Source organism: Cheilinus undulatus, linkage group 14 (assembly GCF_018320785.1).
Source record: "Cheilinus undulatus linkage group 14, ASM1832078v1, whole genome shotgun sequence".
NCBI classification, from domain to species: domain Eukaryota; kingdom Metazoa; phylum Chordata; class Actinopteri; order Labriformes; family Labridae; genus Cheilinus; species Cheilinus undulatus.
In genome coordinates this window covers 30,444,268-30,462,117 of record NC_054878.1, presented here as the reverse complement: position 1 = coordinate 30,462,117, position 17,850 = coordinate 30,444,268, and the positions used below count along the sequence as shown (strand labels likewise).

Sequence of the window (17,850 nt, the reverse complement as noted above, 5' to 3'; positions counted from 1 at the left end):
AAAAAATACATTTTTGTCAACAGCAGGAGTCCAACTTTGCATTTCATCTTTAACCTGGAAGTTTTGTCGAATAAAAATGGTCCCATCATCTTGCAGTATAAAGGCAAAAACAAAGACCAGTCAGAAAAACAATATTTTATTTGTTTAAAACAAAGAAACAGAAACTAAACATACTGGTGGAAATCAGGGGTTATGCAAAACAAAATGTTTACAAATCCATCATTTTACATCATTTGGATAGAATCAAGTAACAATGTGAAACGACACATAAAATATAGGGAAATAAATGTTCTAGATGCAGTTACTTTTATAACATTCAAAAAAATAAATCTGCATTCAAAATCCACCATGTTACAAACCTACCACTTAGCACATTAGAAAATTGATATCACAGTTTTGCAAAACTGACAAACCAAAAAAGTTTTTGTATATCCTGGAGAGTATGTCTCAAAACAGGAATCCCTCTCAATTAATAAGTTAGTCCTTTCCAATCAACAAAATTGTAACAAATTTCAGACACGTGTATTCTATCGAGCATAACTTGTTCTATATAAAGGCATAAACGTCTGATTTTACCCAATTTTAAACCCCTCCCTCTCCCAAAGTACAATAATTGTAAACCCTTTCATCGTCGAACTAACATGTCCACACAGAAGATCTTCAAGATGCTGGGGAAATACTGTGCACCTCCAAGTTCGTGGCAGGACAACTCCTCAATGGCAGATTTACTTTGATGCCTGCTGAGCCTGACGTCGCAGCAGAACATATATCTTCTCTTTGATCCAGTCTTTGTTGTATGGTTGGTATGTCTGTGTGTCAGCTCTGTACCTGCACAGAAATTTAAATCACAGTTTGTAATATTTGGTTTTCATTGGATTCTACAAGTCTTCATTAAATCATACTTACACAAGACAGCTTAGATCTGCCAAGTCATCAATAAAGTCAAACAACTGACTAATGTCATAAGTGATGGAAGGACTATTTGGATTCATCCTCTTAAGATGTTCTTCATACATTTTGCAAACACCTGAAAAAGAGAAGCAGGGTATGCTGAAACAAGCTGTAAAAGTGAGTAAATGTTTAAAACATATCAATAATTGACTAATTGGTTTAACACCTTTGGGAAAATATGGACAAATATGCATGTATGGTAGTGGTGACTGATGTGGCACTGATTTAATTCAACAGATGATCATGCAACAAACTGCAATTTGTTGTGAAAATTGTCTACTTAGAAAAAAAGTGTGTAGTGAGAAAAGGTTCCCCCTTTTTCATTTTTAAAGTTGGATAAAGAGAAAAGAGGAAATAAGAGAATTTTATTGATTGCAGTGGTGCAAGATGTACCAAAATTATGGAACAAAACTAAAGAACACAGCAGAATATCAAATATAATAGAAATATAAAATGTATAAGTGTTAAATGCCATAAACTGGCGTGATGAAAATATAGAACTACCAAAAATAAGATAAATGTCAAACATAATGTTTCTCGCAGTTGATGCAATAAGGCTGTCATTATACAAGAGTTTTTATACTTCGCTATGATGGTAGTAAAAATATAATACAACTGATTAAGGATGCACCGATACCACATTTTTCCAGGCCAAGTACAAGTACTTTCATCTGTGTACTCACTGATACCAAGTACAAATATAAGGACTAAATAATACCTTAACCACTGTCTTTTGAAAGTTCATTTTATTATCATAGGTGTTCTTCATCCCACCTCTTGATAATCTATTAGTGCATCCTTTTCATTGTCCTCTCCTTTAAGAATCCCCTTTTATGTTCAAATATCCACAAACTGCAGACATGGCTCTAGCTTTGACTATATATCACATACCATTATCTGCTATGTTCCATGAGTACAAGAACAAGTACTAGGGCCTAGTATAGACACAGTTCTTGATACTGGTATCTGTATCCATGCATCCCTACTATTGATACCAAGGCAATAAAAACTGTAGTGAAGGCATAGCTATGGTTTAATTTCTTATTTTAATTACTAAAAACTGCAGAAAAACATGCACACTGTCTACATTGAATAACTAAGTTGCAAGCGTTTCAGTATAAATACATTGCCAATGCCATCATATTTGTCTAATTTAGACTGTGTCAAAGTGTTCGCTTACAGTTGTTCGGGATTTGGTATTGTCTCGTATGCACCTGTCCTGTGATTAAAATGTATTTTTAAAGGAATTTCACGTTCACTACTATCAGTGTTTGAATAACAGATATTGTAATGATTTTAAACATATCAGCACCATAATTATTAATACTTCTACTCACCTTCCATACATTCATTTACTGACTCATAGTCAGCATATGTGCGGCCCTCAGGTCTCTTGGTTGGTTGGACAAGCAAAATCGTATGCGACTGTAAGAATGATTTGAAATATTCATTATAAACAACAATGCTCGCTCTTTGTTTTATCACCTAAACTGTAGCTGACACAGAGGTTTGGACGCATCTCCTACAAATAACTTTATTTAGAGGCAAACGCTGGTTGTTTAGCATTATATTCTTAATAATGGTGCTAACAAGATACCAGGTGATATTAATAAAGATGCCGCTGTATCCATGTCCATATTTACGGGTGGTTAACAGTTGCTAGGTGATGATAGTATCGGAACAAACAGATCAAAATACATGTAAACGTTAGTAAACTAGCCTCATAGCTTGTTAGCTTAGCTATGATTTTCACGGGAGTTTATATGCAAAATAATGCAGCCTTTTACCTTGAAAACCTAAAACAAAACCTTCTTACCATGTTTGCACCTACAGTAGACCTTCGATTTCTACTGGGGATAAAAAAAAAACCGATAAATTGTTATTTCTTAATGCTAAGTACCCGTGCGTTCACAGCTAGCTCTAAGATCAGAGACACACGCAGGAAATGAAACAAGAGTTTTGTTCCGGTGTAACTGGTGTGCCTTCAAAATAAAGTTGTGGTTTCAAAATAAAGATCTTGCATTTATACGACAGGGTAAATCATGTTTCCTATCAGTACAGTGCTGTACGAATTAGCAATAATGTTTGATTGCCATCATATTGAACAATACTGCGATTTCGATTTACAATATATAATTCATTAAAATATCCTGACATTTAGCTTGGTTATCAAGAGAAATGAATAATTATAGTTTTAAAGTGTGAATCTCTCAACTAAAAACATACAAATATTTGGTAACATGAAAAAATATAAAGCTTTTTTTTAAATAATATTGCTTAAAAAATAATTTAGTATTTTCAACATAAAAAGTTTTTCCTAATAATTTAAACAAAAGTACTTATGCAAAGTGCAACGGTGGCTCTATTGTAAATGTACAGGACTTTCTGTGAAGTGGTGTTTAATACAAAAATAATTGCAGTCTTTTATGCAGTCATATAATTGTACAGCCTGACATCGCAATTGAGAAGATTGATTGTGAGGCACTACTAAATTAGATTAATTGTGCATTACTAATACATACAGTCTGGAGACTATCAAAAAATTTTGGGCTGCAATGTAGGGCCTAGTGTCAGAAAGTTGGGTCTGCGTGAGAGGTCATGGGTGTTCCAGCAGGACAATGACCCCAAACATACTTCAAAAAGCACCAAGGAATGGTTGGAGACAAAGCGCTGGAGAGTTCTTGAAGTGGCCAGCAATGAGTCCGGATCTAAATCCCATTGAACACCTATGAAGAGATCTTAAAATTGCTTTTGCAAGAAGCAGCCTTCAAATCTGGGAGACCTGGAGCAGTTTGCAAAAGAAAAGTGGTCCAAAATTCCAGATGAGAGGTGTAAGAAGCTTGTTGATGGTTATAGGAAGCGATTGGTTTCAGTTATTTTTTTCCAAGGGTGTGTAACCAAATATTAAGTTAAGGGTGCCAACAATTTTGTCTGGCCCATTTTTTGATTTTTGTGTAAAATTATATCAGTTTTGTCTTTTTTCTTCTGCTTTTTTGAGTTGTTCCACTTACTTTTATAAAGGAAATGAACATGTGTATGCCAAAAACATTTGCAATTGCAACAATTTCTGGGAGAAATGATGTATTTTCTGGAAAAATTCCAGGGGTGCCAATACTTTTGTCCATGACTGTATATCCTTTACTGAATTAATGTAGAATCCCATGTAGGATGTAAATGACCTATTATGATCATACAAGTCACAATTTAAGAGCAAAGACTTTTATCCTAAACTTAAAGTTAGATCATACACCGGTGCTGACAGGCAGTGCACTGAACAGGGTGTATGTGAATAGATCTTTCTAAAATCCTCAGCAACATCAACAGCTTCCACATAAATATCATCATCATCATCATAAATAAACCAGTCTAGAGCAAAGACATCCTAAAAATCATCGTAATCAGTTGCATCCATATCATAGGAAGTTCATGAAAGAAATTATATACGAAAAAAAGACAAAAAGTACTGTATAGTAATTTTAAAGAACGAATGGAGACACAGATAAACCACACCATTTTATTAGGTTACCATAAAAGTGAAACTGTATTTACTGGGACTGGGCAATAACTTTGATATTTTATTTCATTCCTTGTAAACAAGTAAAGCATGAAGAGTATCTAGAACTTCACAATCAAAAACACATCCAAAATATAATTAGATGATAAAATTAGGACCTAAAACCAAAACCATATGCTTGGATCTTGTAGGCTATACTGTGAGGTGACCTATGTCACTTTTAATGTAAATCCCATTTAAAATAAAAAGTATGTGGTGAGTTTTTCATAACCTGTTTAGTCATGTCTTCTTATATGTACATATTACAGGTGTCAAAAAATACCATATGATTCTCTTCATACTTGACATATAGTTATTTTTATGATTTGTAGACAATAGGGGAATACATGGTTATGCTCTTGCCCTCAGGGCACCCCTGGGTGGTCCTCTCCTGGGGGACTCCCTACGAGCGGGGGGTGGGGGCGCCATGCTCCTGCACTGTCTCTGGCATGCTTCCAAGGTCATAAAGTTATTGCCATTGCCATGACAGCTTCCAAACCAGAACTCGGTACATTTGCCCATAACTGTGTCGTAGTAGTAACGGACCTTCCATGTGTCACAGGGGCCCTCATCACGGGGAAGAAGGCACACGTTATCAGAGGATGGAGCGGCAGGAGCAGGAGTATATTGCTAAGGGAGAGGGACAAAAACATAAAGATTGAACCTCCTTAGAGAGCTGGTAGATACAACTGGTATTTGTTACACAACAGTATACAATAAAATCTCAGGTAAACAGAATCAGACGCTTCTCATATTGTGAATAATTTATTCATAGCTTCCATTTACCTCTGTTATATAGTTTCGAATTAAAAGCTTAAATGGAATCGTACTGTTTAACCTCTATACTTCATGTTCTATGTCATTTAATAATAATCTAGAAGAAAACCTTTGAATTTAAAATTCAGCTATACTTCAGAATTAACATGTGTCAGCCAGAGCATTTTCAGCATAAGCATTTTCTAACGTACGTCACAACCAGAGGTGGAGAGTTACCAATTACATTTACTCAAATAACTGTATTTGAGTAGATTTTATGGGAAATTGTACATTTTGAGTAAATTTTGATATCGGTACATGTTTGTGCTGGATTGTTGTTTTTTATGTAAGATACATTTTCACAATGGTTGAAGTTATCCACTGAGTTAGAGTTTCTGTTAGCTGTGACTTTTAGTGTTCCTAACAGACACAAAGTCCACATTCTTCTACATTCTAGTAATATTTGCTTAAAGCAAGGAATATGCATCTTGCGTATCATATTGCACTGTCAAACTGTACCGACAGCTAGGAAGGTGGTTATCAGCCATTGGCAGCAGCATATGGGTATTCAAACATGGTGTTTTCCTCAAATATGGCCTTACTTCTCCCTGTTATTTCACTCTTTGCAGCTGTTCACCTTCAAATGGTGAGTTGATAATGACATGCAAATTCTCCTCCTTACATTGTTATCATGTAGTGATATCGGCATCATGCAGGTAATCAAAGAGATGGCATTATAACACTTAACCAGTGCCTAGCCCACTTAGGAGCTAGCTTAGGAGAGGCTGGTTCACATTATTGTTAGTAAGAAAGTGCAATGCTAATATTAGCCTTCACACAAGAGTTGCTAATGGCATGGGAAAAATTGTGTCTACCACATATATGGTCCAGTTTCCCTCTGGATTGTCACTCTTAGCTAATCACCTTCTTATCTGCTGATAAATAAGGAAATATTATGATAATAATCGAAGGAAAATTCCTTAAGTCATATCATAGCAAATTTGAGCTTTTTTGTCTGGACATGACATAAATGAAAAAAAGTCTGCCAGTGTAAGTGTCTTTAAAATTCCACTGTTTCCTACCACAGTTGCCTGGTAATCAGGACATCCAATTCTTCCAAATCCTTGAGCCGGGGTCACCCCATCCAAGCAGCAGCCGTATCTAAGAAAACATGCATACTCAAAATGTTCAGTTAACAAGCAACAGGTCGTTTAATATGACATATATATTGGTAACGAGAACTGTATCCATGTGCAGTAGTGTTACCTGGTGCGGACACAGTCTTCCTGGGAGCAGCCCTCACCATGTGGCCCTCTTGCAGCGGTCTGGCCATCAGGACAGCAGCCGTAATAGGACTGTCCACAGTGAGGAGTGATCACAGAGGGGTATGGCTCATATACAGTGGTTGTATGTGGCCTGGAAGCTAAAGAAAACAAACACAGACATGGTCAAACAAGCATGCTGTGACTGTACATGCCATGGCCCTGTGAAAATATGTGTTTATCCTTTTTAGACAGTTCAGTATTAAATTTGGTTGTAGTTAAATTTGTCTGGTTATTTTTTCTTTAGTGTATAAACATTACTGTGAGTTGTAGGATATTAAAAGAAACTCTTCAATTGCTGTGCAATCATGGTCTAGACAGCAGTAATTACAACATTAGAGCACAGTTTCTTTCTGCCTGAGGAGGCACTCATTTTCAAATATTTTTAGTATTACTTAAGCTCAAATAACTGGTTGTGTATTCATCTAAGAAAACTGTACATCGTCTTTACTTCTTCTCTGGATGCACATTAAATCATATAAAGTGATTGCATGTTCAAGCAGGCAAAGAATGAAGAAATCATTTTGATAAGACATCCTTCGGATGCTCTACATACCATAGGGTTCTCCAGGAACGTGAGGCACAAACCCTCTCACGGTGGTTTCATGCGGCCGTGGGTCCTGCACGCTTGGGACCGCTACGAGAAAGTAAAAAGGTTGAATACAATAAAAGCAACAAGAAAAAGTCAAAGAGGCGCATGAAAGTGTTTTGATTCTGCTCACTTTGTGCTCCAGGGCAGGCCTGTGTGTTGCATGACTCCACAGAGATGGGTCTGCTCGCTGTTCCACAGTGTGCCTCTGAGTAAGGGTTCAGATCTAAGTCATAACAGCCCACTCTCCTCTCCCTCACACCTCCACCGCAGCTTCTGGTGCACTGCAGAGACGAGACAGGAGTGTGAATAATGCAGAGGTAGAATAGAGATTAAAGCTGACAGGGAATTATGCCTACCAGTCCATAATCGGTCACATGCCAGGTGATGTGAGTGTGGCAGGCGGGTCTGCGGCAGGCCCGGACAGAATCAGGTCTTGCCAATCCACTACAGGAGCTTTCGGGCAGATGTTCACCTCTTGACCCCACACAGAAAACTTCCCTCGTCTGCTGGCCTTCCCCACAAGTCACAGAGCACTGACCAACAAGATAATCCTTTTTTTAGACTTATGACAAAAACAATAAACAGTTTTAAACATGTATATATTATTACCAGAACAATTTAATATCACATATTTCTTTTATCATGGTGCTCTAATGCAGGGATTCCTAAACTTTTTAGTTCATGACCCTAAACAATCACAAAGCCAGAGACTGGGAACCACCACTGTCCTTGGATGAGGCTAAAGGACAGTTGTTTACAGTTATGCAATTTCAATAACAGACACGTGCAGGCTCATATTTTCATGATTTCCAAGTACACATTACTGTTTAAATCCCAGCTAATGACTATTGTTTTACCTTAAAATGAACTATTTTTTTGTATATATTTTTCAATAACAGGTAATACCAATTATTTCAAAATATTAAAAAGGGTTTTTTTTGTCTTGAAGGCATCTTGCATCCTCCACTCAGTGTCTTGTTAACCCACTGGGGGATCCTGACCCCACTTTGGGAATCATTGCTTTATGAGATAAAGAAAAAAAATCTTAAATCTTCTAAGGCCCTGCATTAAAATATGAGGACATTGCATTTTGGCTTTCCAACAACATAACAATAATTTCTGCTATCAGATATTTTGAGATAGATGTCCAGAATGTCCATTGAAATTTCAGCAATTTCATTAAAATGTTGGTAGAATTTGCTAGTTGGATATTTCAGGAAATTTGCTTGCAAATGTTCAAGTATTTCTATGGAGATTTAAGGTGTATGTGTTTACGTTTTGGACAGTTTAGTTTGAAGTTTGGGGGAAATTTGAAAAATTTGCAATCTTAATGGGAATTTGGGAGAGTAATTTGAATGTTTGAGGATATTTGTTTGGAAATATTTAGGAATTTGGACTGGGAGTGTTCTTTAAACTTTTTTTTCGATGGAAATTTCAGAGAATTTGTTTCGGATGTATGGCTGCTCCTTGCATTTTCAGAGAATTATGGGACCTTGTTTGTAAACTTTAGGAGATTCTGGAATAATTTGCTTAAAAATTCTAGGACTTAGCTTGAAAATTTTCTGGAATTTCCAGGGACTTTAATGGGAATGTTTAGGCTTTATTATAGAGATTTATTAAAACATTTTGGGACTGTTTGAAGGAATATTGGGCTACTCCTAATGGGATACTTTAGAAGAAATGTTAACAAAATCAACATAGATATCACAGGTAATTTATTTGAATTTTTAGGGGTTTTGTGTGGACTTTTTAAATGACAAATTCAAGAAATTTCTGTTAAGTACACTGGGGCTGTTTAAACTCATCAGGGCCTACTTATCTCAGACAATCAAGAGAAATTAAAAATGCCTTCCAAATAAAAGTTCAGGTCTCAAGCGGTTAAGCCCATTTATGATCTATCATGCACTGACTTTTAATATGAGAGTAAAAATGAAACCTTTAAAGCTCCTGTGAGGAACTATTGGTTTGTTTGCTTTTTTTATTTTTCATTGATTTTGTCTGTAATATGAGTCATTCATTTGTACTCTGGTTTGCTTTTGTGGACGTAAAAAGACACCAGTTTCATTTCAGTCTGTTTCATAATCAGCTAATATTTCCCAACAGGAGCTTTAGGTTCTTCATAGAAAGATACAAACCACACTGAAGCTGGAGACGCTGTACTCAGGAGCACAGGTGTGCATGTTGCAGGCCTGCTGGCTTTGTGGTCTCTGCAGACGCTGAGTAATGCAGTAAGACTCTTCTACCACACGGGGGTTCACTGAGTCCTGGACCAAACACTCCACACTGCGGTACTGCATTCCTCCCCCGCAGGCAGCAGAGCACTCACCATACACACCAGTTCTGTAGTAGTATGTGAACGTCTCCCTTGGGTGAGGAGCGACAACGACTGGAGCAGAGGAGTGGACAGAGTTGGTGTCTTCATCCAAGCCCATGAAATCAGCATGGCTCAACATCTGGAGGGAGAAAAATCATATTCAGTTTTGTGTTCTTAATTGTTGAAGGAGGCAGGATCGCTGAAGAAATTCTCCCTGATAGCAATAAAGAAAATATATGCCTTAGATATACAATATCATACCAAGCTCCAGTAATCTGTGATTATATCATAATTACAGCTCTGCTCTCACCCTGCAGACGCCATCCACACAGATGTCAGTACGGCCCACGTAGCACGGTGTCCCATCCACCACTGCAGGTCTGTGTCTGTAGAAGAAGTTGGCTCCTCTTGGGACACAATGCAACTCACAGGGATTGGATGCTATTGAAAAAAAAAACAACTGCATGAAATTTATGTGTTAAATATGACAAATTATTGTAAAAATTGAAGCCCACACGGTTTGAGGCCCTATACTAACACATATGTGCAGCTGACAGGTTGACCTGAAAGCAGCCTTAGAAGAAGACTAAGCAAGAATGCACTTTGCATTAAACAGTTTAAAGCATGGTAAAATTAATCATTATTGGGCCTATATTTAACATATGTTGTATTAGGATGTCAAATTTAAAAATTGTGAAGCACCAAGTTATTCTGTCTGAATGGTGCTTGCCTTGCCTACTAAAATTAACAGTGGAAGCATCGGGGGCCACAAAAGATCTCCAGGCGGGGCATGGACTTTGTGAACTCTGAGGTTTTTCAAAATAAAATTTTCAATTTAAAAAAATATCATGATTATACACATAAAGAATGGTTTATACATAGATCTTCTCACAAAAAAAGGTGTATGGGTCCTTTTCTGTTTGGATCAATGAAAACAATTCAAACTGATATTTAGTTTTTCAGTTTGGGTCCTGTGGGGGCTTAGCCCTTCTTAGATATCAGTAGCAGGAGATGCTGCAGAAAAAGGTCGGAAATCACTGAGTGAAAGAGATTATCAAAGCAGGCTAAACTGGAACAACAAAAATACATTTCTCAGCCCAAAATGTTAGTTCTAAAATTGATCACTGACCTCCATAATAAGGGACCCATGTGTGATGTTTGCTCTGAAAGTCTGTTCGGTCAAACTGGGAGCACTGCTCCTCCCTAAAGTCCCTGGAACCAGCTGGACATGGCTGCAATTTTACCAAGTAGAGGATTTTTGGCAGGGAAACAATTTATAAGGTTGAAGGGAAATGATAGTTATAATAAGTGAAAAACAAAATAGTATGGGAACACTTACTTGAGTATTACAGGTACGATAGGACTTGGAGGATCCTAAGCAGTTATGTCCTCCGTCTGTCCTTTAAGTGGAGGAAAAGACAACAATTTGTAATCATTGTTTTGGTCTCTTTTATGTTAAATGTATTGTATGTCTAAAATACAAATAGGTGTCCAAACTTAACATGATTTATCATAAAGGGTTTTACACAGTATAAGCTGACACTGTTGTGTTACTTTAAAACAGTGGTTCTCAACTGGCAGGTAGTGAAGCTCTGTCTAGTGGGTCATGAATTTGTGCCAGAAAATAAAATGTTGCAAAAAGTCTATAATATACGGAAGCCCTAACTGGACATACAATACATCCATACATTTTTTAGGTTTTCCTGTGATGATGGGATGATGTCAGTCTTTTTGTCAGGTTTTCAACTTATTTATCTACTTTCCTCCAGATAGTAAAGCTGGTTTTACCAAGATAACCCTAACGAAATTACCAAATTTCTATGCTGTCTTGGAAAAATTGAGTGAAAAAGATATATCCATGCATGTCCTGTTCTAATGATGTCCTTCTTTGGTTTTACAGGAGAAGATTCAGGCCACTGGAGGAAGGAAATTCAGATTTAACTTATGTTTTCCCAATCCTGAGATGGGAAAGCAGAGCAGATGATTGTAAAAAAAAAAAAAAAAAAAAGGTCACAATTCTGAAAGAAAAAGTTGGTATTCTGAGATAAAAAGTCAGAATCTAGAAATCAGAGTCAGAAGTCTGATGGGGTAAAGGGCAAGATACTGGGAACACTGTCAGGGTTCTGACAAAAAATTAAGACAAACTCTAAGTCAGAATTCTACTGAGAAAAACATTCACAAATCTGAAATTTTTTACTCACAGAATTCTGACTTTAATCCCAGAATTTGAAAAAAAATGTTGGAATTTTACCTTCATTTTTATTCTTTATTTATTTCAGGGGTCCTTTACCTCTACATTCTGTTTTTTTGGTCTATCTTCGTTTGAATAGTTTTTTTTTTCTATTTAAGGTTAAAAATGCACAATTTTTTCATTATATTCATTTGGGCGGTTGAAATTGTGTTTTTTGTTTTGTTTTTGTTTTTGTTTTTGTTTTTGTTTGTTTTGTTTGTTTGTTTGTTTTAAAGAAATTTTGGTCATGATTTTGTCTAAGGAGGTGGTAGTGGGTCCTGATGCCAGACCAGTTAAGAACCACAGCTTTCAAAGTTAAGAATACACATAAACACACAAGAAAAAAAAAACATCTGGAGGATACGTAAGTGTTAGATCTGTTGAGTTAAATCAGACAGAGTAAATAAATGTTATTCAATGTTATTAATTGTCATTCTTGTTCATGAGTGCACATACTTCAGGCCACCCCTGCATAAGTCACTGCCACAGTTGGGCGACTGCAGTCCAAAAAAGTTTAGCTACACCACTGGGTCCCACATGACAACTTTGTAGTAACTGCCCACCCTGTCACATAATGGCACCATTCCTTACCTCGAAGTGATACATTTCCTCGTCCTCATCGCCACTCCTGTGCCACAGGTACGGCTGCAGGGCCCATAGGCTCCAAACTCTCCCCAGTAGTCATGGTTTGGCTGTGTCAGCTAAAAAGCAAACAAACAAACACACAAGAAAAATGTAAAGAAAAAAACTCCTACTCACTCAGCCTCTGGAACACAGAGTACTCACACACACACCGTATCATAACCCAGCAGCAACCACCACCACACACTAAGAGCACGCTAGAGACTCCGAAATAGATGCTGGAACATTCAGCCGCAAACCATATGTCCTTTTTGACATGAAAACAGCATCACATGTGGGCACATGTGTCAGGGAGTCAACATTTTACTTTTTCTGTGAGGTTTTGGACATAATGTTCTTGAAAATTTTAACCTTGGAAGACAAAATATCAAACAGAGCATGTTAAAATGACAATATGTAGTTACTACGAGTAAAGTAAGACTCACCATGAAAGCAGGTACAGCCAGCAGCTGCAGGAGACCCAGGACGTGAAGCGTTTTCATGATTACCTGAGGCAACTTCAAAACTAGAGGGAAATACAACTGAATAGATAAACTTTCAATGCAATCATTGTTAAGGTTTGTGACTAACAGATCCCAATATGTTTGATTTCTCTTATTTTATTGTAATATTTAACACATGCACATACATTGATTATAAAAAAAATTAAAAACAAATGTCCTCAGAATCTATTTTGTCTTACCTTCTCAAAGTTAAATCTTCCAGCCAAAAGAGCAGCAGTCTAAAGGGACGTGCACCTCAGGAGTGAAGGTGGGCACTGACACCCAGCTCTCTATCTCCTCATCCTTTCAGCTCACAGACACCACAACCCAGAAAGTGTCAGGTTTCAACCAAACACAGGAACTGTGTTTTTCCCCATCATCTTTTTTTTCTATACTGAATATAAGTTTCCTATTCTAAATCTGACATCAACATTTCAGGCCCTTGGGCTGTGAGACTGAGATTTTTTTCATATGCAGCTACTGATATGAAACACGTACCACTGGTAAAATCACTGTATGTTCCGAAACAGGAAAGAGCATGACAGTACTTTGTTGACATGATTTAATGGATCCGCTCATTAATTATTAAAGTAATATTTTACATAAGAAACACACTTAAATGAGCGTGAGTGAAAAGTTCTTTAAGCCTTTCGTTGATTGATTTAACTGGATTTTTTTACGTTGCAAGCCACTGAATGTCCCTCTTCACACATCCCATAACCACTAAATACAGACCAATAAGTCACAGCAGAGGAGCTGGCGGGAGGTAAACATGGCTTTCAGATCTATTTATGTATTTTAGTGAGAAACCACAGAGGAGTGCGGTCTGGATGGGAAGAGAATATGAAAGATGTAGCAGCAGTCTGTAACTTCACCATAGAAGAAGCGGAAGGAGCCATCCAGGCTGACGAAAGTAACAAATATTGTATGCTGTGTAGTTATAGCTGTCATCTAGAATGCCTTAGTGATGGAATAGCTGTGATGAATGTGTGTGTTAGTGGGTGGGCTGAATATAAATCTGAAGACAGCAGGCATGAAAGTAAGTCATTGTTGAAACTCACTATAGGTGATTTGCATTTGGTTCTGCCATCTTGCCATCAAAGCAATGGATGGTTTTTAACCTAATAAAATTCACATTTTTTTTCTGTGAAACAATGACTTTCCTGTAGTTACAGCAGATAAGCAAGGCAACAAATTGTACCCTTTTAAGCTCATAAAGTTAACAGTTCAGTTCAAATAAAAGCATTCTTGCATAGGCTTTGTAAAGGCAAGACAATAAATTGTACCCCGGGTAATCACATAACTTTGACTAAAAAAATGGCTACTTGTACTGCTGGCATTAAGGAAATACAACAAATTGTACCTTAGACTAAAACAGTAACTGTCAGCTGACATTCAGCTCTAGTTGTAAAGTTAAAATATGGTAATATTACACTTCTTATAATTTCTGAAAACCAGTCATTGCACATCACTCATAAAAACACTGGGAAAATCCACAATATTTCAAGTTGAAACCACATGATAACCCATCAACTAATAACAGCTTAACACCTAGTCATTTGCTAAGCTAGCTTACAGCCTAGTCATTAGCTTAAAAGAAGTTGCATGCTAACAGCTTTTTCTGAAAATGCTTTTCATTAATTAAATCATAAGATGATGATACAACAGGAAAAGGTATTAACAGACTTAATGGCAAATATCATTGTTAGCTGGGAAGAAGCTAAATGCTTACATTACCTTCTAAAGTATGATGAGGATAGGCACCAACAGCTAGAGAATGCAGTACAGAGTAGTGGGTTAGTTTTCTCATATCATGCTCTGCCCTTTTGCACTAATAGGAAGTAGCCACGGTTTAACTGCCTCTATTTTCTTCTTTTTTTAAAAGCAAGCTATAAACAGATGTTAGGGGATTATTATCAAAATTAGACGGCTGTTTTCACACACAGCTAGATAACTTTAACTTATATTACAGGCTGACATTACTAGCTTAAAGAAAATTAACTTAATGGCCTCAAATGCTTTTTTCTTGATTGAAGTCTGCTGCCATTAGCTAGCTAGCGAATGCGAATGTTAGCTGGCGCGTTAGCATGCAAACAGTACAGCATCAGCTATGCAACAAATCGTTAAACATTCAATTCTCAGACATTTTTACACTGCGTTTGAGTATACTTCACAGCACACACTTTGTGCACTTATGCATTGTTTAAGAAGTATCCAATTTGCAATACACCAACTTTCTTTTGAAGATGAAAGCAAGAAGCCCAATGCTATCATTACCTTTGGAAAGTGTAACTTATAATATGGCATGATAGTCTTATTGCTAGCTAGTTATTGGAGAGAAAAGAAGCGTAATGCTAGCATTACCCTTTGGTTAAAGTTTCAAGGTTCTTTATTAGTATCCAAAAAGGTAAATTTGTTGTTTCCGCATTCCAAAGACTTAAACAATAGATAACAACAACACTGATTCACAATTCAGGACACAATCGCACAAAACACATGGAAAACTAACATCAAATTGTTAACAAAGGATGCAAAAGAAACCCCACTGCTAGTCATTTCAAGAGTGTGTTTTAAAATATGGCATGATAGACTTATTGCTACCTAGTTATTGGCCAGAAAGAGCTTCATGCTAGCATTACCTTTCAAAGAGTTATTGATTAGAAATTATAACGATAAGGTAGGAAAGGCGACAGACTTGCTAGCTAAAATTCTTTAAAGAAAGGCTTAATGATAACATTGGTACGATTGTGTTCCTAATACGATGATGACTCGAAAGGAATCAACAGACTTTGCTCGTATTGTCTTTACAGGCCAAACTTCATTACCATTTGAAGGAGTTTATCGTAAAAGATTTGATGATGACACCACAGAAAGGTGTTAGACAGAAATAGCTATTAGCATCCAGCCACTGAGCTATCATCTCTTAAAGAGACGTGATATGATATAACAGGTAAGTCATTAGCAGACTTAGCTACTAGCTAAAACAGTTGTTAGTTAGATAAATTCTTTTTTGATAATAATTCCTTAAGTTTTCATTATGACATGATTATGGTAAGACAGAAAAGGCATTTTCTCAGCCTAACTAGCTTATATTACTTTTACTACGAAGGAGCTTCATGCTAGCATTCTTTTGGAAGAGAGGTTTGTGATATGACGATGATAAAAACTAAGTAAATATTAGCCCTGTTAGCTGGGATAGAAGCCTAATGCAATTTCTGGCCCAACATTTTAAATGTTTTTAGCAACTATTTTTTGTGAGACAAACTTGTTAACCAATTAGCTACCATTAGACAACAGCTAAGCTTAGCAATAAGCAATTTCTTGCTAACATACAGCTTAGAACTGGCAAGATTTCAATGATAATGTGCAACAATGGCTTAAAAGAATGGTAGCATTAGCCACTTCCTAGCTAGCCAAACAGGCTGAGGAGTGACTTGATACTTGCAACGGCTGTTATGTAATGGTCTCTAATGAGTTTGCAAATATAGAAACTGGCAGCTAGAATTAATTTGGGGAATTTTTAGAATTACTGCATTGCAACAAACGGTACCCCTACTGAACTCATTAAGTTACTAAAGCAAACAATTTTTCTATGCTAAAATAAAGCCACACTGTGTTTTTCTCATACTACTGCAGATGCTGATTCAACTTTATTGTCAAGTATTACTATTTATCTGTTGGACTACGAGTCGTGATACAGAACCATACATCTTTTAAAAAGTCCTCAGTTCTGAGTAATGTTGTCAGGTAGCACAGTAAACACACAATTTGCATGACAAAACTATAGAAGAATTTCATTAAAGCATACTTTAAAAGTCTTGAGAACCTCGGCATAACATCCCACCTCCAAACCCAACCATCACATGCTATTTTTGTCTCACACATCAAAATCCCAAAACCACCACCCCCTGTTGTTTTTGTTTACTCCTTAAAGAGCAACTGAGTCTGTCTGACGCTTTCTCCTCCTTAGAGTTGCCGGTTCAGCTTTTGAGCTTGCTTCTCTTTGGCTTCAAAGGCACTCTTGGTGTTGAACAGGTCATCCACTGTATCAATGATCTCCTGCATATCTCTGTTCAGCTCTGAGTAGCTCTCCTTCAGCTCATCCTGTTGTTCTCTCAGTTCCACCGCCGCACGCATCAACTCAGTGGCCTGGTGGCTGCAGTGACTCCTCAGCTGCTCCACTTCTGAAAGCAGTACCTCCATGCTTTTCATGAGCTGCTCCAGCCGGCTGGCGGTCACTTCAAAGCCAGATTTGTTCAGAGCAGCTGCCTCGTTGTCTGGAATTGCAGCCTCCTTTTCTTGGTCCTCTTTCAAGGTTGTCTGCATCTTCTCTCTGTAGCAGCTCTCAGGCACCTGATACTCAAGTCAGTTTCAATAAAAGAGATACCTGAAAGAAAGGAGAATCATTTAGATGGAAGCCAATGTCTTTGGAGAGTCAAAAGTTACAGAGAAAAGTCAAATATGCAGAGGAAAAGCAAAGATGCAGAGCCACCAACACCATGCGTCTTTCAGCTGGTAAAGAGTTTAAGCCCTCTGCAGGGGGTGAGAAATTCACTTCTTGCTAATCTCCTCTGCTTGTGCACCTGCGTACAGGGTCTATGCGTGTAGGTTTGTGTATGTGTGCATGCCCAGGTGCCCTTTCACTGACATGTGCAGCCTTCTAATCCAGTTAGGGGCAGCTATCCTGAGCAGCACACTCCCTGGTCCAGACCACAGGCGGCTCGGGTGAGCGGCAGGCGGGACATCAGATTACGTGGTTTCTTCCCTCCTGCCTCCCAGCCTTCACACCTCTGCAGCCGTCTGAGCAGACGGATTAACCCCATCCTGGTGAACTCATCTGTGGGTGGCCTTGACACTCACCCTCGAATATAAATCCCCCTTTCAGCCCCTCTGACCCCTCTACTTCTTTGTGTCTCCTTCCCACAGGTATTGATCTGATAATGAACTTCTCATGGTGTGTTTAGGCTGGGCTCTTGTGAATGTGTTAGAGAAATTACTGTAACGCAAG

At 37.6% G+C, this 17,850-nt stretch overlaps 2 protein-coding genes across 2 annotated transcripts; both read right to left on the bottom strand.

Annotated features, from left to right (window-relative positions):
• Positions 1-120: 120 nt before the first annotated feature.
• erh (ERH mRNA splicing and mitosis factor) lies at positions 121-2,905 on the bottom strand. The gene is made up of 4 exons (XM_041805624.1): positions 2,768-2,905; positions 2,289-2,376; positions 907-1,027; positions 121-828 (listed from the first exon to the last, which is right to left on the bottom strand). The coding sequence occupies exons 1-4, from the start codon at positions 2,768-2,770 to the stop codon at positions 726-728; spliced, it is 315 nt and encodes a 104-aa protein (XP_041661558.1). The 5' UTR covers positions 2,771-2,905; the 3' UTR covers positions 121-725.
• Positions 2,906-4,514: 1,609 nt separating this feature from the next.
• Positions 4,515-12,969, bottom strand: paplnb (papilin b, proteoglycan-like sulfated glycoprotein). Its single transcript, XM_041805850.1, has 12 exons — positions 12,786-12,969; positions 12,310-12,419; positions 10,828-10,888; positions 10,618-10,720; positions 9,799-9,929; positions 9,310-9,627; positions 7,531-7,707; positions 7,305-7,455; positions 7,139-7,219; positions 6,527-6,683; positions 6,343-6,421; positions 4,515-5,134 (listed from the first exon to the last, which is right to left on the bottom strand). The coding sequence occupies exons 1-12, from the start codon at positions 12,840-12,842 to the stop codon at positions 4,856-4,858; spliced, it is 1,704 nt and encodes a 567-aa protein (XP_041661784.1). The 5' UTR covers positions 12,843-12,969; the 3' UTR covers positions 4,515-4,855.
• Between the last annotated feature and the right edge of the window lie 4,881 nt (positions 12,970-17,850).

Bases quoted from the DNA above. Each gene is read 5' to 3' on its own strand.
- erh (XM_041805624.1), bottom strand. The intron at 1,028-2,288 runs GTGAGTAGAAGT...TCTCTTTTTCAG, and splicing joins AGTAAATGAATGTATGGAAG to GTGTTTGCAAAATGTATGAA. The intron at 829-906 runs GTAAGTATGATT...ATTTCTGTGCAG, and splicing joins GCAGATCTAAGCTGTCTTGT to GTACAGAGCTGACACACAGA.
- paplnb (XM_041805850.1), bottom strand. From the start codon at position 12,842: ATGAAAACGCTTCACGTCCTGGGTCTCCTGCAGCTGCTGGCTGTACCT. The intron at 10,721-10,827 runs GTAAGTGTTCCC...GTAAAATTGCAG, and splicing joins ATCGTACCTGTAATACTCAA to CCATGTCCAGCTGGTTCCAG. The intron at 6,422-6,526 runs GTAACACTACTG...ATGTTTTCTTAG, and splicing joins GAAGACTGTGTCCGCACCAG to ATACGGCTGCTGCTTGGATG.